The sequence below is a fragment of the Anopheles nili genome, chromosome 2, assembly GCF_943737925.1.
Source record: "Anopheles nili chromosome 2, idAnoNiliSN_F5_01, whole genome shotgun sequence".
NCBI lineage: Eukaryota > Metazoa > Arthropoda > Insecta > Diptera > Culicidae > Anopheles > Anopheles nili.
The window spans coordinates 25,112,975-25,138,531 of record NC_071291.1 but is presented as its reverse complement, the minus strand read 5'-3'; the positions used below and the strand labels follow the sequence as shown (position 1 = coordinate 25,138,531).

At 51.0% G+C, this 25,557-nt stretch overlaps 1 protein-coding gene across 1 annotated transcript in view; it reads right to left on the bottom strand.

The window, feature by feature from the left end:
* Positions 1-4,744: 4,744 nt before the first annotated feature.
* LOC128722119 (uncharacterized) overlaps positions 4,745-25,557 on the bottom strand; it is a 45,217-nt gene continuing 24,404 nt past the window's right edge. The window contains exons 2-12 of the mRNA XM_053815953.1: positions 11,256-11,360; positions 11,064-11,188; positions 10,872-10,969; positions 10,588-10,796; positions 10,350-10,502; positions 10,130-10,275; positions 9,864-10,058; positions 8,725-9,777; positions 8,483-8,632; positions 7,318-8,407; positions 4,745-4,975 (exon numbers count right to left, since the gene is read on the bottom strand). Coding sequence (XP_053671928.1) covers positions 4,745-4,975; positions 7,318-8,407; positions 8,483-8,632; positions 8,725-9,777; positions 9,864-10,058; positions 10,130-10,275; positions 10,350-10,502; positions 10,588-10,796; positions 10,872-10,969; positions 11,064-11,188; positions 11,256-11,360 — 3,555 coding nt within the window. The remainder of the gene's footprint in view (positions 4,976-7,317; positions 8,408-8,482; positions 8,633-8,724; positions 9,778-9,863; positions 10,059-10,129; positions 10,276-10,349; positions 10,503-10,587; positions 10,797-10,871; positions 10,970-11,063; positions 11,189-11,255; positions 11,361-25,557) is intronic.

Below are 25,557 nucleotides of genomic sequence, written 5' to 3'. Positions count from 1 at the left end.
TGTGACCGTCTGTTACATCAACCCTTACGGTTGCTTCACGGTTGAATGAGATTAGTAACTGGAACGAACCCGTCCGCTTCGATGTACGGTACCATCCGGGGCTCCAGTCTGATGTCCTGTCATGGGGATGCCACGAGTTTCCCTCGTCCTTTGTGGTCGCCTTAGCCGCAATCATAATTCCGTGCTCATTTCACCCAGGATTACTGGGCCCTGGAAGAGGGAACGTTCAAATAAACAGGCAGCGTGTTAAATACATGAGTAGATTGTTGCGGCGTTGCAAACGAAAAATGGAAAATATCAACATCGGGCAGCCACTCAAATGGGCCGCTTTGTAGCTGGGTGTTTGTAGTGAAAACTGCGGGGAATGTTTGTGTGTATGTGTTCTTTTTTTAGTTTGTTTGCTAACTAAAAGCACCCCACAACGCAACTATGGTATGTACACCGAAACCAGTACGTGTAAATGTGTTCCGCTAAATCGGTCGCCGTGAGTTTCGATACTTAATTACATTCGAAAATGCGCTAACGAGGTGTGCCGGGTACATTGTATAATCCTACCACCGCGACGTGCCGCACTTGTTTCCGGGGTGCCACAACAATTTTCCACCGTAATAACGCAGATGAATGATGCCTCCACACTAGCAAGAACGGCACCCCGGCTAAAAGGGATAATCGGTGGCACAAAGCGGTACGAAAACACGGCCACATCCGGCCGCTGCAGTGGGCCCTCGCCTGTGCACACACTTGCACGCACGCACATAGAACGGTAATGATGGATTTTCCGCGGCACCGGTTTGCTTTGATGCGAACACACAACTGAGGATGTTCGCTTAGCGCGCTGAAAAGACTACTGCTAACGGTTACGTTGTTAGGTGTGTTATCATTTATTCATCGTGCTGAATGGAGATACAAAGAAGAAGTAAAATAAAAAAAGAAGACGACCACCATGCCATGGAGGATAGGGGTGGGTTTTGTAACGTTTTATTTTACATGGCCCCCACACGCTGCCGGATTTGCACGCTGGCGCAATGGGTGGTACCGGTGGGATTAAATTAAATTTGTTCAACTAATTTGCACTGAATGTGGCGCCCTCGTGTGGCGTGGCGTGTGGCGATACTAAGTGAATAATGATCCACCTTCACGCCCGGCTCGACTCACCCGGAGGGCGTCCACACGCGCGTTCGATAAATAAGTGAAAAAGGCGTCCCGTTTTTTTTTTGCGCCGATGCGGTACCCATCATCGAAGGACGATGATGTGCCACCCACCAGGAAAGGATGCGCACCGAACCGAGTGCACGCACACGGTCGCGTCGTTCGGTGGGTGGGTGGATGAATAATTAATCATAGTTTTAAAGCAAATAGATTGCTCTATTAGTTCGCCGTGCTATTCGCGCCGCGTACCAACGCACGAGGTTCGTCCTCACCCTAGTGGGGGTGGGAAATTGATTTCGAAATAATTGTTTATCTGGGCCATTTTCCACGAACCGAGCCGAGGCATCCTTTGTCGATGGGTTGATAATAAACGCCCGTTTGGAGTTGCGGGAGTTCCCACGGGCGCAGGTGGGTGGAATTTAAAGCACAAAAGCTCCCCCGGAGGGTGGTTATGGTGAGGGTGGATAACATAACACTGCCTATGCGGCGTTGTCGTTGCCGTGCAAGCAGGCAGGATCGTGTTGCAAAATCCACCGATCGGCATTGCGGCCAGTTCATCGCTTTGAGGTGGTGCGTTTTTGAAATCTGACCTGTGGTTGTTGCCAGCAAACTCGGCTCACCCTTTGATGATGTGCTTTTCCAATCGATTTTACATGCCACCTTTACGCAGCAATACAATACGCACTCTCGCTGGAAAAGAGCGCTTTGCAAATGCGCATTTGTTGATGCCGGATGTATCGCTCCGGATGTATTGTGTTTTGTGCTGATGGGATGAATTATTGTTTGTCTCGACAGAAAAACATTTCGTGGAGATGAGGCTTTCAATGGAGATGAAACATAAAAAAAACGTCTTGGTTGGAGTGTGATTTGCGTTTGTCGGTGTAATTTTGAGCAACGAACGGCGGTTCGAACGACTCACGGTTATATTTCACACTAAAAATCATGAATAGCATTTCTCTCAAAAACGTGTTCAGCATATCGTCCAGATTTTCGCGAGCGAAATGCAAATCCTACGCCGCATGATGCTTCGTTAAAACGGACTCGTAATTATTTGGGCGTACACATCGAGTCATGCCGGACTGGTCTGAGTTTAGTGGTTTTCATCTCGAGCGCTGGCTAAGGGCGTCCTGATTCATACGTCATGGTAGGGCTGACCCGCCCTGAAAACCCTTGTCGTTAATCGTGGCATCCTGAAGCGTACCTCGATGTAGTTCACCGACCACACCTGTGAACGAACGGTTGCTTACGGTCTCGAGACGGAGTGGTCTTAACGTGGTGGGTGTATTTTTTTTTGTTATTTCGCCTTCCATCGCGATCCCACGTTCGCTACGGACGCCAATCTAGCGGCGTGTGAATCGCTTGCGGTTCGTCCTTACTGCCGTGCTTGGGTACGTTCGTCCGTTCGTTGATACGGCCATCCTCCAATCAGCCAGCGCACTGTGGCGCGAAGCTTCAAGTACGAACTGTTAATTTTTTCCAAGTGCCCATCCCTCGGCGACCGAATCGTGGCCACTTGCAAGGGCGCAATCGTCTGCGGAACCCTTTCGTCTGCCATGGGGCACGGGGTGGTCGTGGGGAAGGAGGCAAACACAACCCACCCACTCCCATTCGCAAGCGTGCTCGCGGGCAAGGATGTGGTTTTTTTTTATTTTTGCCATGAGCCGAGCCATACCGCGAAACGCCGGCATGTTTTTGTAGGAGGAATTTTCGGAATATCAACTTTCGGGTTCGGGAAAGTTGAATTAGGAAAACCCGACACCGGCCCGTGGTGTGGGTGCTGTAAGCACGCTCAAATACAACAGCGAGCTACGCGGATCGGTGGGGCCCTTTTTTGAGCAGTTGGGCATTTGAGAAGGAAAATCGTAGTCCACGACCAAACGGCCGACGGGGGCAATATTCATCATTCGGGGGCTTTTTTTTTTGGCGCAACCAGCGCTGCTGCTCTTGTTGTTGGTCTCATCGCTCACCGGCCGGGGCACGGTTTGCTTAATGAGCTGTAATTTCAATAGACCGAGCAACTGACAATGGACCTTAGCTCGGCGCGGAATGCCGGCCGGGTTGGAATGTTTGATGAGCAATTTTTGGGCAAAACGATCCTCTCGGTTTGGTGGTTCGGGACGGTTCGACGCGATGGACGGATGGTGCATGTTTTTGGGAGAAATTTTGAAAGCTATGCCCAATCCCACCGTCGACAGGTGGCAAAAACCCTCCCCGGGTAGGGCCTGTTTGGTTGAGCGAACTATTTCGTACGAGAGATTCGCTCGTATTATTACTCTGCCTAGCAAAAGACCGCCCATGTGTGCTGCCATCTCACGGCGCGAGTGGGTTTAATTCGCCCGTCACCGGGAGCGGAAAACTCGCACCCTTTTCGGCCCGTTTTCCCGGGTGCTGCCGGGCCACTAGAACGCCTGGTCGTTGTCATCATAACTGCCATCTTACCGGCGCCATTTCGCTCAAGACGGAAGGGATAATCAAAGCGCCGGTTCGTCCTCGCCAGCAGCAGCCCTCACGCCGTGCGGTGCAAAGTTCAAAGAGTTTCACCGAGATTGCGTACCGAGTCGTCGGTGGAATTTTCTTTCAACTTTCACCCGTCATGGGGCTAGCGCGGCCGGGCAGGAGGGTGGAATTTGTTGCCAAGGGGACACGTTCTGGAGTCCGGACCCGACGCACGAGTCCACGGCGAGAAAGCTGTTTTCAAAGAAGGTGAATTGTTATGATAAGCTCGAGTGTGAGGCGTCACGTTGCCCAGAGGCCCGTTAGATGGAGCTGTGTGCGTTCAGAGCGGTATCATTTTCTCGATCGTAACGGTCTTTTGGGAAAGGGATTCATTAACAGCTTTTCCGTAATGATGCGCCTTTGTCACACACGCTTAATGTGGGACCTGCCTTGCAGGAGGACAAGTTTTACGGGCGCTTTCGCGTCATGGTAAAATGTTTATCGAACACATAACGACTAGCTAACCTACGTGCCGTTTCATATGGGGGCCTTTTTTTCCGCACGCCATCGTATAAATATTGAATACAGCCTTCTTTTGCAAGGTTGAAGCATGCGGCTCTTGGCCAGCTAGTAAAGATTTTTCTGTTCGATTCCTTTCCTAGAGTGCCCATTTCCATTGCTTTCCATTCATTTCTTTTCATTTTCTTCATCAAGATTATCGAACCGATTTCATTTCCCCACCCAATTCGATACGCAATTCGCTTTTCTTGAGCAGCAACATCGAGGGCAGCATTTATCCATGTGCCGCAACATGAAAGAGCAACATCAAAGTGGGTTCTCCCGTTCGCAGCTGGGTGTGTTTTTTTTCATCTCTTTTCAAGCAAACATACAATCGAGTAACAGCGCAGCGGCATGTTTGATTAAGGCGTTGAGCAACTAATGCAAAGTGGTCTCCGTTTGCTGCGAGAGGCTAAAGAATCAAGATATTTTTAGGTTCAAGATTTACTTCCACTACGAATACGAACTCACAACTCGCTATGGCACCTAATTTGGGTAGCGTTCTGTGTTTTTGCATCGAATTTTTTCCCCTTTTGCAAACGCTGTTGGACTCGTGAAGCTGATCGAAGTAAGTCATGCACTCAAAACCCTCGGCTGCTACTTACCGTCGGCTCTGTATGATAGGTGTTAGTATCAGCTCTAAGCTGGACGATCGATGGTTGCTGTTCTTACCGGCCCCAAACCAGACCGAGCCGGACCCGTACGCAGGCCGCTTGCCCAGCGCCACCGAGTCACCCGTCCTGGCCGGGCTGTCCTGCGAGCCGAGCGGCCCACTTCCGGGCTCCGATGGCGCGTTGCCGTTGTCGCCGGGAACGCCCGCGGACGATCTTGGCTGCTGGCGATCGGTGAAAGTCGTGTAAGGAAGAAACAAGCGCAGGATGCTTTATTAGACCCGCCGGTCGTATCGGTTCGGCCGAGCCGGAACCGGGAAAAGGACGACACACGAATGCATGCAAGTGTTAGGTACATCGTGCGAGGGCGTAGCAGTGTGTGAACGGTTTTACAACACAAACAAAAAACGCGCGCAAACGGGCACGTTGTTTTACAACACGACAGGGATGGGTGGTACAAACAGGTACGGTACTAAAACAATTAAAGCATGCAACACACATACACACACATATATATATATACGGGAAGGACATGCGGAGGGTCTACCGTGTCTAGGATCTGGCATTCACTGGGCGGAATATGATGTAGTGCGAAACAATACACCTTTTTCATTGTTTGATCGCTGTGCTTGCGATTTTTCGTCCTTAGAAACGAGCGGAAGGACGAGTGTGTTAGGATGTTTGTTGATTTCTATGCGCACTTAATTGAGCGTTGTTTTACGGTGTCCAATCGTTGGGAGGGTTTACTTTCACCTCAAGAACCGCACATGCACGTGATTGAAACCGTTGAAAATTATAAAAGTATAGGAAAATGCAAAAAAAAAGCACACGCACACAGTTTGCCAACTTTGCCGTGGAGGAAACAAACACACAATCCACAAAACACTCGGGAACCAGCCTCACCGGTCAGATATTGGTTTCGTGGGTTTGATAGGATGGGTGAAAGCGAGACCGCAAGGACGATCCATCGTGTGGAACGCTAGCGCAAGGTAGTCGACAGGCAGTGTCCTGGAAAATATTTCCCGCACCCACCCTGGATGCACTTTAGCGAAAAGGAGAAAAGTCGAAAAGCTTTGTGCGGGAAAGCTGGAAAGCTTACACGGCCAGGTGGGCGAGCGCTCGGGGTGCGGGAAAAACTTTTACATCGTTTACTTTTCCCACAAAACAAACGAACTGTTACCGTACCGTGGGTAATGGTTGTGGGAAAATGGAGGAGAGAGAAAAAAAAATCGCCACCCCCACCCACGTCACGCGGTTGCCATTTCAGACGACGGCCACTGTCATCCCGCCGGCAGGTAGCAGCGCGTGGTCGGAAAAGCGAAGAATGCTTATGAAAAGTTGCACCGTGCAGCTAGCGTGGGTGGGAAAAAGTTCCAGCGGAAGAAGATAAAAAAAAGCGTGCATGAAAATGGAAGGCAAAACAGAACAACAACGCTCCCCTTGAGCGGACCGTGATAATACCGGCGCAAGTTGCATCCGAATTCCATACACTTTTATGCAGTTTGCTTTCTTTTTTTTTGTTCTTCTCCCGGGCTGGGTTTACCCCGTCGTCGGCGGATCGCGGCTCAAACAAAAAGTGACGGCAACTATGAAAGTGGAATGAAAACAAAAAAAAAAACGAAAGCATTGAAAGAAAGCTTTCATTGTTCGCTGGAGCATGCATCAGATGCATCAAATGGTTCACGAAGCTTGCCCGCGCGTTTCGAGAGGCATAAAGGTAGATGCACGGAGGTTTGCCGGGTTTAATAATGAGTTGGAAGGGCAGGAACGAGCTGGCAAAAAATAAAGAACATCTCGAGTTCTTCTGTTACGGGGAAATGTGTTATGCTTTGACGGGTTCCGTGAGCATCTACCTAGTTTTGGGTTGATCACGGCACGGGCGGATGGACAGAAGGCTCGCAAAAGGTACGAACTGTCTCTATTCGGCAAACGGGCGGGAAAACGCCACAAACAATAGAAAAGCCACCGAGAAAGCATTTACCGTTTTTCACCTGAAACCGCGAGGTGCAGGCGAACTGGAGCACAAGTTACGTGAAAGGGCTCGCGCAAGGTATGAAGCTGTGTGTGGCTTAAAATGGCGCCGACACGCGAATTCGCGAGCCCTCAAATCGTAGCAAACACAACATGAGAAGCATAAATGTTTCACTTGTTGTATACCTTCCAGGGGCTAACAGATAGGAAGCTTGGGGCAGGAAATGCATGCATATTAACGCAAATTGCTGGAAAGATAGAGCATAGGAAGTGTCTATCGTTCTCTCTCTCTCTCTCTTCCTCTCTGGGAATTAAAGTGCACGAATAACCTTCAAACTGTAGCAGAAATAGGATGCGCAGCATAAATGCTCAGCTGGTTGCATACCTTCCAGGGGTCAGAAGGCTGCAATAAGGATTCGTGCGGGACAGGATACGCATGCAAATCAACACAAATCTTTGGAGAAAGATAGAGCGGGAGAACAAGAGAATGGACCTCACTCACTCTCACTCCCACCCCCACTCTCTCTCTCTCTCTCTCTTTCTATAATCAAGCGAGCACATGCGGGCAAAAGCGAATATATCAGCTACTTACGCTGCCCGCGTCAGGACGACCGCGACCGGACGTTGGCGTGGCCACCGTGACGCCAGTATCCTCCACACAAGACCCATCCTGATTGCGATTGGTATCGAAACACGCCAGCGAGCCCTCACCCTGGGCTACCCACTGCTGGGTGTTGTTGTTGAGAGCGTTCTGGCTGCCAGCGGCCGTGGGACCGGCACCAATCCCGAGCAGCCCGGCGAACACCTCCGGTCCGTTGTTGTTGTGCGCGATGCTGCCCTGGTGCAGCCGCTCGACGCCAGTCTTGTAGTTCTCCAGGTAATCGATCGACTTGTTGAACGATGGAGAGGCCACCATTGCGTGGCGCTGCTTCCGGTCACCCGGCCGACCGTAATTGTGCACGCTCGTCAGCTGCTGGCGTGCCTGTTGCTGATGTTGATGCTGATGCTGATGCTGCTGCTGCTGGTGCTGATGATGATAGTGTCGCTTCGGGCGGATCGGTACACCGATGTCGGACTTTGTGCCTCGGGAAGCGGATCCCGTGACAGCGGGAAGTCCATTTCCGGATGACCGGAAACCCGCACCGTCGAAGTAGCAGTGATAGGGCGCGGCTGACGACGATAGGGTCGCGACCGCGTCCAGGTACGTGCTAGAACCCAACCCACTGCCTATGCTACCGACACCGGGCGGTTGAACGCGACCGCCAAGGTTGTTAGTGAGGTTGTGCCGAGACTGCTGATGCTGCTGCTGGCGATGCTGATGCTGGTGAGGGGTTCGGGTTAGACTAAACGTGTAGTGGTTGTTTTGGTAGTGCGTGTTATTAGTATTAATCAAGCGACTGTTACTGCCGTTGGCGCTATGTACACCAGGTACCGAGGAGTATTTGCTCAGCGGCAGCGGTTGTTGCTGCTGCTGGGGTTGCTGCTGCAGCTGTTGCTGGGGCTGTGGCTGCTGAGTGATAGGGTTCGTGGGTCCGGGTCGCCCCGGACAGAGTGGAGGTTTCCGACTACTCACAGTGTGATGATGCGGCTTCACGTTGTTCGATGAGGATGACTTCGTGTGGCCGGATGTCACTGACGCTCCGGACGACTTGTTTGTGCCGTATTTCGCGCTATCGCTGGACCTGTAAATGAAGGCGAAAGCGCTCGTCAACATCGACCAGAGTCTGAGCGTCAACACCTTCGGGACCTAGACTCACCTTTCCGAGGAGTACGCGTAGTCCTGGTCGGCGCCCAACCCAGAATCGGTGTGCTCGTGGGACACTCGCAAGCCCGCAGAACCATCCAGCGGGCTAAGACTCGAGCTGGTCGGTGAGATAAAGTCACCCATGCTCATGCTCGACATCATCCTGCGGGAAGATCGTAAAGCGCGATCGTGAGACATATCGCTGATAGATCACTTTCAGAAACACCCCAAAACCTACGAGAACCCCTTGCGTACCTGATAAGTCCCGAACTCCGATCATAGTCCCGCGAAGAGCTGATCGTACTGGCCGACCGGATCGAGCCACCATTAAGCGCATGTTCCGGTAGGACACCGGCACCATCCTTCGGGTACTCCCGTATCCGATCGATGCGGTTGTTACTCGCCTGATGGTGAAGGTGTTGATGCGCCTGCCCGAGCTGGTGCTGATGCGGCAGATGATGTTGATGGTGCCCAAGCGCGCCCGCCGACTGATGACTAGTCTTGTGCACCTTCAGCGTGGTCGGTTTCTTCGCGGCGTGGTTCGTCTCGACAACCGTGTACGGGATCTCGCGCAGCTGATCCTCCGTCATGCCGGTCGTATCGACCAACCCGAACTGCAGGTGTTTAGTCAGCTCACTCGACCAGATCTTGTCCGAGGGCGAACGGTGCTTACGGTGGCGTCGGCTACGCTGGTGATGCTGCACAATGCCAGCGTCCGGATGGGAACCCTTCATCACCTGGCTGCTCTTGATGACGGCCGCTTTCGGGACGGCATCGGAGTGTTGCTTACGCTGCACCTCGAGCCACTGCTCACCGGAGTCAACAAGCTCGATCGAGTCCGCGGATCGGCGATGTCCGGAGTAGCTTCTATCGCGACTTTCCGTGTCGGATCGATTGCGCCGGTTCTTCGAACGGTGGCGCCGGTGTTTCCGGTGTGAACCGTGTGATCGACCGGACCGTCCCGATCCACGGCTCATCTCGCTCTCGTTGTCTGACACGCGGCGACTTCGATGCCGGCGACGTCGTCCTGAACGGGATTCACTTGACGAGTGGCTTTCGACCGAGCTGGACCGCATCCGGCTGTTGTTGGCTGGCGCGCTCATGCGCGTTGACACCGAGCGTACGGATTTGGGGCTTGAGTTGATGCCGAACAGACCACGTTGTTGGGATCGCATCCAGGGTGCGCTACGGGTGCTGCGAGGCGAGTCTGGAGCTGCAGGACCTTGTGAGCGGGTCGTACCGCTAGAGGGCGCTCCACCGCTCAATGCTGCCGGGATGCTGCATGTTGAACGGTAAGGACTCTCAAAGCTGGAGGAATAATCCCAAAAAAAATCCCAATAATCACACAAACACACGGGAATGTTGGAAGTGATTGGCTTTGGAATGGAACTTACGACTGGGCCGGTTGAGGTATGGACACGGACTTGATCTCCTGCTGGATGTACTTCGGGGCGTCGAACATTTTGTCCTCTACTGGTGGATCGTTCAGCACACGTCTCGGTTGTCTCCTCGAAGGTGTCCTGGTAAAGACCGGTGGAACACGTTGCTGTGTGTGTAGATCCTTACCGGTGTGACGATCCGACCGGGAGCTGAGAATGGGGAGCGCATAAAGGGGAGTTTTAGCAACTGTTCAGCTGACTCCTGCAAAGGGCTATTCTACCTGTACTTGCTGCCCAGCGTGCCAGTGGCCTGCATCGGTGCCACCCGGACCAACCGGAAGAACGAATGATGCTCAACGCAGCACTTCCACAGATGCTTGCAGGCGCTCTTTTTTGGTGTCTCAAAACCGTACGTGCTCACTTCGTTCTGGAAATCGATTCGAAACCGGCATCGCTCGAATAAACGGTCACTTACCAAAAGGGGTTTCTGTCGCTACTTACGTTTTTATCACAGACGCGAAGCATAAAGTACCGGCCCTTGTAGTAAACCTTCGCTATCCGCGGCCAGTAGTAGTGCGCGACGGTGGTTTTGTTCCGCAGCACCACGATGCCACCTGGTGTCAGTCCGAGAAAGTACTCCACGCTGTCTTCACCCTGTGAACGAGAGAACGGTGTTTTTTAAACCAACCAGCCCTTCGGATGTCCTTTTTGAAACCCTCGCTCACACCCACACACGTACCAGCACCGGGTGAAGATCGACACCGTACATGTCATGCCACTTGACCTTGTCCAGATAGTTGAACTCGGCCTGCGATGGGGCCATCCCTTCCAGCTGGATGTGCAGCTCATGGATGCGGCTTTCGATCTCCTTCGTTTGGTTGTTGAGCAGCCGGAACTCCGACACGTACCCGGGCGGATGCTTCCGGGGGTCGTAGTTTCCCAGCTCGGCTGTAACGCGAATTGCACGATGGCGGATTATCGATCTACCGGCTAGCTTGAAGGGAGAAGAAAAAGGACACTCACCCTGCACGACGTACGCTCCCAGTTCGGCCGCCAGCTCGAAGGATACGGGCAGCCGGCCCTGGAGGATGTCCTGCTTGACCTGCAAGTACAGCTGGTACCTACGGCGCAAAAGGACACCATTAGACGGAGGGATTAGTGGTTGGTGATTTATGCCAGTTGAGTCTGGGCTCTGGCTGTGGCTGGGACACAAACCTCGTGATTTCCTCGACCAGCTTGCACGGGTCACACGCGTAGAATTTGACGCCAAAGTACAGGTCGTACGGCAGCTTACCCGCCTTCAGCTGCCGAGATAGGCGCGCTCCAGGATCAAGCCAGTGCTGTGGGAACGACAAACATCGGGCTCAGTATCCGAGCGCCATCGTACGCCTTTTGTACGCCACTTACCGTCTGATTGTCCTGATCGATGTACCGGATGCCGAAGTACGCCGTCTCTATCAGGTTGAGCCGAGCGAACACCACATCCAGCAGGGCCTGACCGGGCAGATCGTCCTGTGGTGGTGAAACCGGGCAAGCCGGAAAAAAGATGGAAAAACATAAATATTGAACCAAGTGAAAATTCCCCACACTGTGCGTGTCTCTTTTTCGGGTGGTGGTGGTGGTCAGAAAATTAATGATTTGTTGGCTGTTGCGTGGTGATCCCGTTTTCCCACCCACTGGTGTGGTGTTGTTGCCTATTGCCCAAGTTCATATCGTAAAATAACCCATCCCCCGGAGACCGGAGACAGGATGCACCCCGGAAAAAGGGACTACTATTTGCGTTTCATCAATTCAACCCGCACGAAACGCGTCGACAGCGCCATGTTTGCCGGATAATGGTTCCGGTGGCATTGTGGTGATGATAAATGCGAGCAAAATGGACGGAACCGGACTCGTATTTCCCCTCTTTCCATGCAACAATGTCGCTATGGCCATATGCCGTCATCACGCGTGTCCAATATGGCACAACCGGCTGACCGGTAGGCTTGGGCGGATTTCGTCCTCGAGCTGGAGCAACGATTTCACAACGCGCTCGCGGTGCAACGGTGCTGCAGCAAAATCCACCCGGACACGAGGTTGCATTTGCAGCCACCCCTAAAAAGGAGGTCACTCGGGGTGTGGCACCCTGTTGCACCGCGGGACACAGCTGTACTGCTGACACAACGCCCGCACGGGTCGATGATAGATGGTGGCTAGTCGAACGCACCCACGCGTTCGTTCTAGAGGTGCCGTTCGGTGCCCGGTTCCTGACCGATTCGCACTTCCCCGTTTGGAGTTTGCGCGTGTTTTTCTTTCCGATTTCTCGATTCTCCATGCCCGGAGACCGCTCGGGGACCGATTTCGCAGACCGAATGCGTCATTCAAGTCATACCACCAGCAGGTTCGCTGCGTCACGCTGGCTCAATGGGCTGGACATCTTGAGATCGGAGTACTCTTTGTCCAACCGCCCGAGTGGCCCAATGGCCTTTTCTTGAGTGGTTCGCGATAGGTGCCAATTCAGGTCGTCAATGGCGTTGTCGAGACGTGATGGCGGAGGTCGATGGAATGGCGGAATTCCCTTTCGCGAGCGTGAAGCTGTGCAATTTCAAGCCAATCTGTGGAGCTTGGAACGGGCACCGGGCACCGGTGGGTGAGAACTAGGACTTCCTGCTGCGCTGCCAGGAGGTGTTCGAGCCACGCCACGACTTGAGGTACGATTAGGAATGATAAATTGTTTGTTCAGGCTCACCAGCACGGCGGTGGGAATTTGCATCGCGCGCGAAGTCCGCGTGCTCGCGAGCTAGAACTGATGACTCTCCACGAGCCGTTAGGTGCCACGGAAGGATGATTTGTTCTTTCGGTACGGTTGTCGGTTTCAAGCGGCTGGTGTAGAAGCCCTGCTACGATGTAGAAACCTTCCCAGGGGGTCCCAATTAGCTCGCAAATGGGTGACATGCTTTTCTACGTAAGCACTTAATTAATGTAATCTCCGGTGAAATCAATTAGGAGTTAGTTTTCGAGCCTGGCGGCGATTTCACCACCGCAACCTAGGCACCACCGGAAGCGAGCTGTCCAAAGCACAACTTTTCCGTTATCAGTGCAAATTAAGTTTTGCTCCCACGCCACGGATGGTGGTTGAAATTTGTTAAAGTCCTTGCGCTGGAGGCGAAAGATCCCTTGAAAGGAGAAAAAAAAGCTCGCACCCACGCACGGGATGGCGGTTTGGGAATTATTTTTCGGAGGTGCTTTTGCGAGGAGGCGCTGGTTTATGATGTCGTTAATCTTGTTTCAGGACTTATTGTGCGCTCATTTTTCACAACCGTCAAGCCACGCCGGTAGCTAGCTCGAGCTTTCGCTGCCAACGGGATGGATCCTGCAGCGTCAAGGATGTGGTTTTGTGGGAGCGCACGCTCATTCGGCGGTCCGGAAACTCCCCACACTGTTGTGGTGGTGGTGAATGAAAGGTGAATTATACTGTTTCGAGATACATCCGCGAGTCGGTGATGGGATAAAGCTGACTTTTTTTTTGTTACGTATAAGCGATGAGAGAGATGATAAGTTTTAACTCTCGTTTGCCTCACAATATTCGTTTGCCTGAACTCAGCAACCCTTGAATCCTGTTACGAATCCTGCTAACATGACGTGTTTACTGCTTTGACACATCCTAGGGTCTGAAAACGCTACCAACGCATGCTGTGAGCAGATCGTTAATAAACACCGGTGATGCTTCCGTGCGCCATATGAATGGACGTTTGGTCGCATGGTCAGCTTTTGACCGAGCGCATCTGGGACAGGGTTGGTACGTTAATATTGATGGGAGTTAAATTACACGTCCTCCAATACGCATCCTTCTTCCGACAGGGTTGCGATGATGGATGCAACCATTCATCGCTAATTGCGGTGCACCGGGAAACGCATTCTGCTCACCAATCGATTACCGAGCCTCTGGAACTAATCGCGCACAGGGGGCTTAACCTTCAGAGCGACTGTTGACTCGCGCCTGACGTCAAAATCCTGATTTGCATTGTGACGTTTTCATACTAAGGGCTGTGAAAAATGCTGCGAAATCAACATGAAAGGGCGCCCGCTTTGTTGGTGGAATGATGAAAGAGTTTCACCATTTAACCCATCCCGATTGATGGTAAGCAGTGTTTAAGAGGACACGAAAAAATTCGTTTTCGTTATAATTGCACTCGGATCTACGGTCGGGCTGCTCGCAACCGAAACCGTCGACCGGACAACCTCAAGGAACTTCTGCATGCCCCACAAACGAACCGAGCAGCTCTTTGATGTGTCATTTAACCATCTCAAACATCGCCGACATAATTGAAATGGTGGCCTTTTTTTCTCTTTCGCTTTTCTCCACAAACACTCCGCTGAATCGGGGTCTGCGTTCGTCGTGCCGATTCGGTTGTCCGGGAGCGAAAGTCACTGCAAGGAAAAGCGAGGAAGCCAAAAAGTGCTCCTTCCTCCTTGGAACACCGGGAAAGCTCCGTTAACAGGTGGCTGATTTTTCCTTCCACAGACGGATTGAAACCTCCGTCAAGACTGTCATCATCTATTTAAGTGAACTTTTGTGCTCCATTTGTCGGCAGGATTGTGTGCCCTTTGGCTTTGGCCATTTTCGTTTGCCACTGGATAACCGAACGCTCAAACCGAGATCGGGCAAACGAGCTGAGAGTTAGGGTGTGAGATAGAAACAAAAAAAAACTAGCCGAGCTTCAACATCTGCGACCGATGGGAAGAAACATCGACCTACTGATGGCACCTTCCATTGGACGCAGCTGGGACTCTCGATGGGCAGGAAAAGCAGCGTTTGTAGCGATACACGAAGTACAGAACGCTGGCACCCGCCAGCCATTGGGCCATTGTTCTGTGGAGTTTTCCCTGGCCAGCGTTTTGTTGGCCACTCGTGAACCTAATGAATCTCGTTGTAATTCACTTCTTAGGGGTACTATCAGCTTAACGATCGCTCGTCAAGGGCCACGCAGGAGCCACGTGAGAAGTTCGTAGCCTCGTTTGAAGGCGTAATGTTTTATTCAATGTCATAATCTCGCGCACGGTCCGACTCCCGCAGGGGTTGGCGATATTTTGGTTCACTTTAAGTTGTTTCCTTCCGTGTTCCGGTGGAAGCGTGGAATGCTGCCTGGTTTGAAGTTGGTGGGGGGGGGGGGGGGGGGTTAATAAACGCTTCCCGCAAGCAAACATTCCACGAAATGAGCTGAAGGCTGATTTGCATTGAATAAGGCTTTGAACGAGGAAGCAGCGCGTTAAATTAGCTGCCATCGCGAGGGGTCACAATCAACCCAAACCCAGCGGCCGTTAGGTCGTGAACCCGCGGGAAATAAAGCCATTGCGAATAAATTCCACCATCACTCGGTGGTGGGCTTTCCGTTTCCGCTTACTAAACCAGCCTACGTGGATGAAACCATGCCACACGGTTCCGCTCGATCTCGCTGAACAATTAGTCACCGAAGGAAGCCTGAGATTGCATACTTCCAGGCGCAGTGCATCAACTCTATGCTCGCTACGCAATGGTTCTCCGAAAGAAGGCAGCATAATTTGTATAAACGCATCAATCACGCAAATCATGCGCTCACAGCAAGCAGCCAGCTTCACTCCGCGAAGGACGCCACACTAAGGGTCCCATTAATGAGATAGGCTATTTGCAAAACGCCATTACAGTCGACGCCGTTACGCGGGAGAACGAATTTCCATTAGCATCCCCGCGAATGGGGTGCCTTTTTGTGCGATTCATTAGCAGCGAGAAAGCTGTATATGGTTTGGGGCGGCGTTGGCAGCAACCCGTCAATTGGCCCGAACCGGCACGTCCTTGACCGAATCGTTGACCTTGCCGTGGCCCATTTCCCATGAGGCTTGACGGGAGCGATGTCGACGCGATTTGATTACCCTCGCCGGGCGAGTCTTAATTATGCTGGCGCGATTCGTCACAATCGGAGGGGCCAGTTCAATAGCACAGCAATCTCGCAAGGTCCACAAAATGAGGCACTTTTTCGTTTCCGGCTCACCGTGGTGAAGTGGATTCGCTTTCTTGCTTGCAACGCTTTGCGTAACGGCCGCCATTAATCATCGTGCGTGGAGCGTGTGTATGCTCACGCGTAAGCGCGCACGTAGTGCAATCATCCACGTTTCCTGTCCAACACCTCGAGACACCAGGTGACCGGGATTGAAGCCAATTTTCCCACCGCACAGGGCGAAGGAATCACCTCCATATCTGTTCCACGGGTGGGTCTTTTTGCTGGGCGCATACGGCACCATGCATGCGCCACGCTAATGATTCGTAATTCAATTTCAAAAAGGAACGCGACACATACGAAAAAAAACCTCATTAAAAGCGGTTAAACCGCGACACGGCACTCGTCTCCTTACGCGAAACCGCACCGATCGCTGAAATGGGCGGAAAATGGCGCAATACAAATTCCGCGCTTCCACCGACCGATGGTTCGGAGGTGACCGAGCCTCAAAGTGAGGGCAAATTACGTATTAATCACAGCGACTCAAGCGTCTTGGGGTACGGATTGAAGCAAGTCTCTGTCTCCCTCCGCGTTGGGTGGGTTGAAACCAATCACTCGAACGTAAGCTTCGTGTGGCTTTCGGCATCGCGCGAGGACGTGTCGCTGATTTTACCCTTTCATCGACGCTAATTGATCGCTTCGGCTAAACACCGATCGAGCTGTCAGTCAACCGCACTGGAATGGGAAATCCGCTGGTGGCCACTTCCAGCTCGCTGGCTCGCGCACGCCCGGGTGCACTTGGTTGCATTTCAAGACTGCAAGCGTACCGCGCCCGTCGTTTGGTGGGAACTTGATCGCGCAGTGCAATCGAAAGAATGCACCACGGACCGTTCGAGAGGCTGGTGTGATCGTACAAGTCAGGCAACCGACTTGAGCTTTGTCGACCACTGTTTTCCGAGCTTCTCCAGCAGATGCGATGTGTCCGCGCTAAAGGGCGATAATTGAATAATAAAACAATTTCACGAGAATCGATTTCGCAATTTCACCCACCCGAAGCGGAGCGTTTTGTCGCCTCATTCGCGTCACGTATTTATTTATGTGCTCCATTTAAATCAGCACAGTTCTTTTCCTATTCGCTGTTGGCGCGCAAACGAGGCGCTTTATCCGGCGCTTTATCGGGCACTGGGCTGGGCGAAGCTGTACGCGCCCAATTTAATTACCATAAACAAGCACATTTGCTTAAGCGGATTGCATCGATCCTGCCGCAATCAAACGGTGCCGAAATTTGTGTGGTGCTTTATTGGATTGTGGCCGGTGTTACTGTAGCATTCGGGTGGTACGTGCTTAACGTTTCCGATTAAAACGCTTCCGATTATTCATGTTTAATTAAGGCCGCTATAAATTGAAACGAAAAAGCACGGCATGGAATCGCATCATCTATGATGCAGGGCATCCTAGAATTAAAAACATCCAAACAGGTCAACCGTGACGCACAGCTACCAGCACACTAGAGCATTTTTTTCCTTTTTCCTTTGTAATGCTTCATTTTACTTGTTTTTTAACCGAAATTGAATGTTTTAAAATTGGAATAGTTGGGAAAAGCGCGCTAGCATGAACAGGAACATTTGTCAACGGATGATATGACGTACTGTGCCCAACTAGTCGCATCTAGGCTCTAATTACCGAGGTCCGGGAAATTGATTAGTCGAGTCGAGTTGAAAGATAGCAAAATAAAAGCACACTGAAATACGTTGAGCTTCAACAACCCGGAAGGGGATTCAATGCTGTCACACTAATTAAACCTTAAAGTAGTTCGCTTACGATATTAGGCACGGATCCGCATGTACCCAAAGATGATGATTGTCGTTTGCTGTAGCGTTGCAGTGTTTTCTATGGGACGCATTTTTTGTCTACCTTGGCATAAAATAGCAATAAGAGGTAGTCTGCCCCAAGCTGCAAAGGTGGAGAGTTTTGAGTGCTCGTTACTAGTCTTAATTAGTGGTTGCTATCATCCGCAGGTTGTGTTCATAAATTCACCCTCACTTCTTGGCTAGGCTGCTCGCTCAAGTAGCAAACAGCAACGGGAACACCAATTCAAACCGTTGAGCTTTTTCTGAAAGCAAAGCCCCATTGCCGCACAACGAGCGCTCGGTTGTTGAACACATGAAGGCTGTTGTGTGACATTAATGTCGGAGCGTTGATGAAAAATTGTTTTCCACCACTAGCAAAACATCCTTTCACCGGTTGATGGTTCACTTCGGATTCGATAAGTTTTAATTAAAACCCATTCGCCAAACTCCACGCACTACGGCAACGACGATTAGTGCATTATCCTGCCGTTTGCAGGACGCACTTTTCATCGTCCGACCGCGTTGGGTTGGGTGATTTAACGCCGCGTGCCTGCAACCAAACCAACGCCCAGTATCTCAATCAATACGGTTTTCCATCCAGCCGGCTATGTGTTTTTCCTCCCACGGGCAGACCAGAACAGATGCAGCTGTTGCGGACGCCGCACCGCCGACATAATTATGGTCATTGTGCCGGTCCGCTATCGCGCGCCAGTAATCTCCTTTATTTACCACGTTTTAATAGGATTTCTTTTCCATTGCCTTAATGGAATCGTTTTACATTCGTTCGATTCACACCGGCCCGGGGATGCGCGCGAAATGCAACTCCATCGGCCAAGTTGCACTGGGGGGTGGGGCGCCAATTGCATCGGTGCTGTGCTTCCGCGCTTGATTTATGGAGCGTACCGGCTCCCCTCCGCTCGTAAAACATAGCCCTTGTGCGGCCCTTTTTTTTCTCCCCTCGCTCGTGCGCCCTTTTCAAGAAACAGACGGCGTACTCGAATCGTATAAATCGATCCACGTTTGTGCGAGCGGGCGCGAGCGCGGGCTATCTTTATTTAATGTTATCGATAAATCACTGGCCTGCCGCTGCTAAAGCGACAATATTTACTCAAATGTAACGCTCGTTTATCAACCGCGCAGGATCCTTTGTCCATTTGTCGTGCCGGAATGATCGTGTAATGTGATAAAATTATCATCAACCATAGCTTGGGCTATGGTCTTCCTTGTCGGTGAAGCGCTGCAGTCAACAAAAACGTCGAATCGACGAAGTTTCGTTTGCATTCACCGGCCCAGAGCAAATGGGGCGAACGAACGAACGAAAAAATAAAACAAGCTACAAAAAGCCGGCACAAAATCGACTCGTAAAACATTAAGGCGTGGCCCAATCACGCTCACCCCCCAGTGAACTCATTAATAATTCAAGAGTCCATTTCGGGGAGCGTAATTGGTGTACGAACCTCGAGCACGGGCAGGTAAAAGGACAACCTCCAGTGGCCTCCAAATGCTGGGGGTGGGTAAATAAAGAAGAAGAAAAAAATTAAAGCTCAAACACACAAACACTCTGCTCGATCGTGTGCCTGCAGGCCCGTTTGCATCCATTTTAGGGCCTCCCGCTATCGATTGGCAAAGCCGGTCTGCAAGGGCTCTTTTTCCCACCAGACGACACGAGCAATTTATGTACGTTTGCCAACAAACAAACAAAAAAAAACTGCACGCTAATATCAATTGAGATATCCCGCAGCCCGGGTGCTAAAGCGAGTGCACCCACCATTACAGGGCGGCCCCGGTCGCGTAAGGCGCAAGGCTCAGCGCAACGTGTTGAAAAATTAATCGTGACTGCAATCCGAACCTGGGTGCAGTTTTGCCGGCGGCTCCATCGAATGGTAGCCGGTGACTAATTTGACGCGTGTCACGATGGTTTACTGTCTCCGTCGGGTTTGCCTGGCTAACGCGCAAGGATACTCTGCGAGGCCCTCGAGTGGTCGTAATTACGGTAAAATATGATTTCCTCTGACTCTCGCACACACGTATACACACATGCACCGAGAGAGAGAGCATCGATTAGACGCCGTACGGAAAACCACCTTCATCACTCACGCGTTCGTTAAACCCTGGTTCGCGGAATGTTCTTCAGCGGCGCGCAAAAGGGCTGAGATGAGGGTTCAAAAAACAAAAAAAAAAGAAAAGCAAACGGTGCCACTGGAGGTGCCCTTCCTAACTAGCTGCCTGGAGCTAAGGACTAGTAGTGCATTTGCTGGTTTGAGTTTCGCCATCATTTATCTTGGCCCGCGCACGGTCCGAATACCGTTAGCGCATCCCATTCATTGTTCCGCGTTACGCACCGGGAATCGGTGCATCGGCGGCGCGCAAACGGTGCTGGTTTATTAAAAACCTACAAACGACGCCGGTTAATCGCATACCGCGCATCGATTAATCATCGCTGGCCCACCCCACTGGGCTCCCGTGTCCCGATGGCCATGGAAAGTCAATAGACAATTTTCCACCATCGCGGTACCGAATACAACCCGCGGCGAAACCAAGACTACCAAGATAAGCATCTTATTTGCTCGAACGGCGGCATGAGATGGTCTCCGTTGCGGCTTTTCCGTTGGCACATGTGTGTGTGTGTGTATGTGCATGTGTGAAATCGTTTAACCGCTTGCCGACGGATGCGCTTTCCCAGGCCGTCGTTTCCTGAGCATGGAGCCTATGGCGCGAGGAATTTATATCAATTTAATAATCTATTAATTTGAATGTTCCGATCATGTTCACACTGGGGCACGGTTTCCGTGGGTTTTTGGAACGGTTACGAACGCTCGGGGTGGCTCGGAACCCTAAGCCGTACATAACGTTGCTTCGCGGGGCTTTGGGGCTGGTTTATCGGGAAACCGCCATAACATGCCACTGATTGCATTTGCGTGGTTTTCCACCAGCCAGGCTGAGCGTATATTTGGGCGTAACATGCCCGTTTGGACGCTTCTTGGAGGTCTTAAATAAGCGATACACTTTAGCCGGAGCGTGTTATCACATGCGCTTCGATGACGATAGGCCATTTTCTCGTCCCGGATGTGGCCACGACCGGTACGTACCTGCAAGCGAGAGAAAATAAAACGGAAATATGAGACGGGATGTTGAGGCGCAAATTCAACAAAAAGGCATTAACTTGAGCGATCTTCTGTTGCCATGGCAACTCGAACACAAAACGATTTCATTTGTCAATGGCGCGGACAACGATGCCAACTGTTTCTATTTGCGGCAATTGGGTTGCAGGCGTAGGCGCCTAAGGCAACAAGAAGTATGCGCATGATCTCGAACGGAGGGATAATTTACAGCGCGAGCTGCTTTTACACGTATTTATTTAACACACTGGACTTATATAAATATGTTTAACCAGCAGGCACAAACAGCCGTGAGATAGACCCAGGTATGGATAGCTCCGTGGCAGATTATAATGCGATTTCTTACAAATTCCACGCGTTAAGAGTGCTTCTGAGATGGGCTCATAATGAGCGTACTAAATTGCGTCTTTCATTATGATAATCGATTCGATTCAATGCAAACTAAATGGCTGTTCGTTCTAGATTTTAGTGGCCCATAACAAGGTAGCGTTACAAAACAAACAAACAAACAAAAAAACACTCACTCATCCGGTCCGGCTGCTCGTTATCCTTGACCGCTGCGCGTCGTGGAGTCATTCACTACTCGTTCAACCCACCGCACAATGCAGCCATACATCTTCACGCGGCGGCTATTAGCGCGCCCACTCAGGCCGAGATTCGGCACAATCGGTCAGGTTTTCCATCCCTTCCAAAAAACCCCTTTTAACAACCCCAATCACGATGCCCACTGGGTTGGTTTTATCGTGCGGTTCAAGCGCATAGATCAAGACGTACGTCAAGATGACACTAACCCTGACGACGGGACAAACGACAGAGTGAATAAATCGGAACGAACTCCCCAGAACCGGTGCCGTGCCAGTTAACAGATCGCTCAACACAACCCGTTGGTTGTCCTCACCGAGGCTATTGTCGGTTTGGGGATTTCCTTTTCTGCTTTTTTTTTAATGCTAGTCTTCCCCATGCAATCCCGAAGAGCTTCTCGGATGGCCAGAGCACAATCCCGTTTGGCTGGCAGGATTTGCGGTTACCAGTTCCACCGGGAAGCCAACCAACAATGGGAACCTGCCCGAGGACGCACACTTACATCGGCCTGGTGGAGGCCTCCTACCTACGCCCGGAAAAGGCCCGGAACGACGGACCAAACGAGGGCGTAATTTATTTGTCTCAATTTAATGCGATTCTTCCGATATTGCTACCAATGTCGCATAGCAAATGCTGCACGCCGGCTGCTTACGGCTCGCCTGATCGCTTGAGCACAATTGACCCACCCCCACGTGGGTGGCGTTCTTCGCCCTTTTGTGACCGTCGGGAGGTCGAATGTCATGTATCGATAGCGGCTGCGGTTGCACGGGTCGGTTCTCTGCAGCGAAGAACTAGAACCTGCCGGTCGCATTGTGCCGGTTTTGTGGGCCGGATGTCTGCACTGTTCGGGCATAAATTCCGGAACTGCGCCACCCGGTACGCTTGGGCGTTGACTGGGTGCTTCCCGTCGTGTGATGCCTTTGTAGTCGAATTTATGGAAATGTGAGACTAGCCTGGCTGCTTCTCGGTGCCCAGCGCTCGGTGTTTCCCGTGCAACTGCTGGCACACTGCGGTGGTCAAACGGAAATGAACCGACCGTGTGTGGTGTGGAGCTTTTCGGTTGGGCTTTGGGGGCTTAATAGTAAAATGGATCCACTTCCGGCAACATGATACGTGGTGCCCCAGGGAACACCACGTTTCGTACGTTCTTTGTTGATTTTGGGCAAATCAAATCGAATCGCACAATGAACGACTGGGGCTTCGGCATCCTGATCACGTGGCATGTCGATCTGTGCAAATTGCTTTCCGGCTGTGGTGATTAATTCTTTCCCACGCTTTTCCTACCCCAGCGTGCTGTAAGTGAAATGTAACGGAGTGATTCGATAGCTTGGGTCGGAGCGTGGTTACGGAAGTAATATTTGTGAATAATTCTACCGTGCGGAGGGACAAATGAACTGACAAGGAAAGGAAGCAAGCTTGCTACAGCAACAAGCCGGGCCATGGCTTTTGGACCCGTCTGAGAGCCGAGCTCGAGCATCATCCGCATAGTGGAGATGAATGAGACCGAGCCCCGGCCAGCGTTAGGGCACGTTTGTTTTTACTCCACGAATGCCAATTTCGATGCACTCGGGTGCGATGGTAAAAGCACCGTCCTTAGGGTCCTTCCGAGCGTACGTCATAGGCCATTCCGAGGCTGTTAATGCTCTATCCCTGTGCGTTCTTCACCGTCCAAGGACTCGGCTCTGGCAGGGGAGTGAATGACGTGATCCGCGACTTCATACAATATTAGCTTCTTCTTTCAGCTCTAGTGCTTTTTGTAGCATCCCATATTGTGCCACCGTGGGAGGGAAAACAAAGAGCAGGAAAACACAGGTTTGCAAAGGTGCACCTGGCAAAGGTCGCGTTTATGAGATCACTCGTGCTTCGGTACGCCTCGCTGCCAGCACGAGCTGAACTCTCGACGCAAGAGTGAGGCCTCGTTGCATTCTTCGGTCTGCTGACTCACAGACGATATTCTATTTCCCATCGTTTTATATATTTTTTTTTTGCATTTTTCTCCTGTCTCTCGCTCTCTTATTTTTCCTCGCAACGGTTGCAATGTTCACGGTCCCTTTGTTTTTTTTTTCTCCCCATTTGCCGTGCATTAACCGTACTCGCCGGTGGCTTCCGAGTGGTCCTTCCCTACACCACGCCGCCAGCCTTATTTCTTGCCATTAGCCCGTGCACCAGAACCCTGGCGGCTGTCAACTCTCTTATCTCGTCCATTTCTCAAACGCGCTCAGCAGTACCGGTGCGGATCATGTTTGCGGAATGGTTCCTTGCTTCCTGCCACGCGAAACCGCCACGCTTTTGGACGAGCGAAAGCTGACTCCCCATTCCGGACTGTTTCAGGCACGGTTGGGAGCCTTTATCTGTTCGCCTGTTGGCTTGTTTTTTTTTGCCTGCTTGTTTCTGTTGCCGCTGATTCCTTCACCATCGCTCGGCCTCGTCCTGTGGCCTGTGTCCTGGCACTTTAGCTAAATATTTATTTTGTCTCAACGATCCCAGTAGCGGTGAGTAGCGGTGAGTGTGCCAGAGTTTTTACTCTCTCCCCTTGTTGAAAGTATGATTAAATTAATTCACTTCATCTACCCATCTGCCCGTCGTCGTAACGCGAACCAGATTGAAACCCGCAACCAGTGACAGATGAAGTGGCGAAATCACGAACGCAGAGATCCTGACGAAATGGGCAGCGCGTCGAAATTGGGAGCCTGCTACAAAATGGCGAACACCCGCCCGGGGTGGCATTCGCTTTAACTTGTTAGCGTGCTTGTTTAGTCCTCGAGAGCTTGCATGGCATGACAACGGATAAAGTGGCTTTTGTTGTGGAAACAAAACAAAACACATACACACACACATACACAAGTGAAAAACGAACCAAGTGTGTACCTTTTTTCGTGTTGCGCTTTTCTTGCCACCCTCTTGAGCCACCAGCTCCCTTCGCCTTTAGTCATTTCCCCACGAGCCTCAGCGAGTGGATAGAATTACAATTTAGATTATAATATTTAATTGGAAAATGTGTTCTCATCCTACGGTGCGCCGACCGAGGATGGTGAGCGTATTTTCTTCTCGTTCAGTGAATGCTGAATGCTGAGGAGGTTTTTTTTTGTGTCTGTATTGAACGCTTCTTCCCAGTTTTATCTCGCCGTCTACCGCGCTTTTGCACCAGAGGCAATGGAAAGCAGCATATCCTGTTGCCCTGCCGTTTTTTCCTTCGTTTTTGGTCTCATCCTGCGGCTTCTTCTTTAGGGCAGGTAGATAGCGGAGCGTAAAGAAAACAGATTTTCCACCGCTTATTCCCTGCCACGGCCACGACTGGTGGGTTGCCGTATCATCTTCGCGCCGGTGCACAGTGGGCACTCCCATACAATAAGCGGGATAAAAGTCTAGCGCCATTATTTACTGAAGAATTTGATTTAAACGTACAAATTGGTATTATTGGAAACGATACATGATCAGTTTTGAGTAATTCTCTTACTTTTTTTTATTATAGTGAAGGCCTGGCCGTTTTGTTCTTAACCTACGTTATTCATAATACAAAATGTAGTACATAATATAAAATTCATGCCACAGTTAACAATTCCGAATTTTTGAATTCCAATCAGGGTAGGGAATCAGATGACCAAGCCATTGGCCGAAGAAAACCGATGGAGCTTTTATCGTTAGGATCGGTCTGTTAAAAATGGCGCCTTCGAGCGCTCCCCTTTTGGCCAAAAGATCTGCATTCTCATTGCCGGGAAATTCGATCCTTTCAGCAATATAACCGATGTTATTACTTGGTACTGGAAAACTCGCTCCTTTCCAAAAACTCACGTATGCACACGCAGATTATGTAAAAATTTTTGAAAAGGGTCATCGGAATATATATGGAAAGATCACATGACGCACCCTGCTTGCTAATCGGGAGGATTTCGACGACGTATTTTGAACGCCAAAAGCGACAAATTTCATATCGTGAGTAACAAGAGATCATGAGTCAAAGAGGTTGCGTGTGATTGATAGAATTTTGTGGAATCCACATGCGCAAAAACCATGCGCAACGACGCCAGATTTGACATTACTGATAAAAAAGCACGCCCACTGCTTAAAGATTACTATTTCGGATAACGGGAGTAGCACGTGAGCGCAACAAGGACAAGCTACTATATTTTGTACCAGGCGAGCTTAGGAGGTGACAATTGCTTGCACTATGGAGTACTGCGTGCTAATTGGACACCGTGTTGGA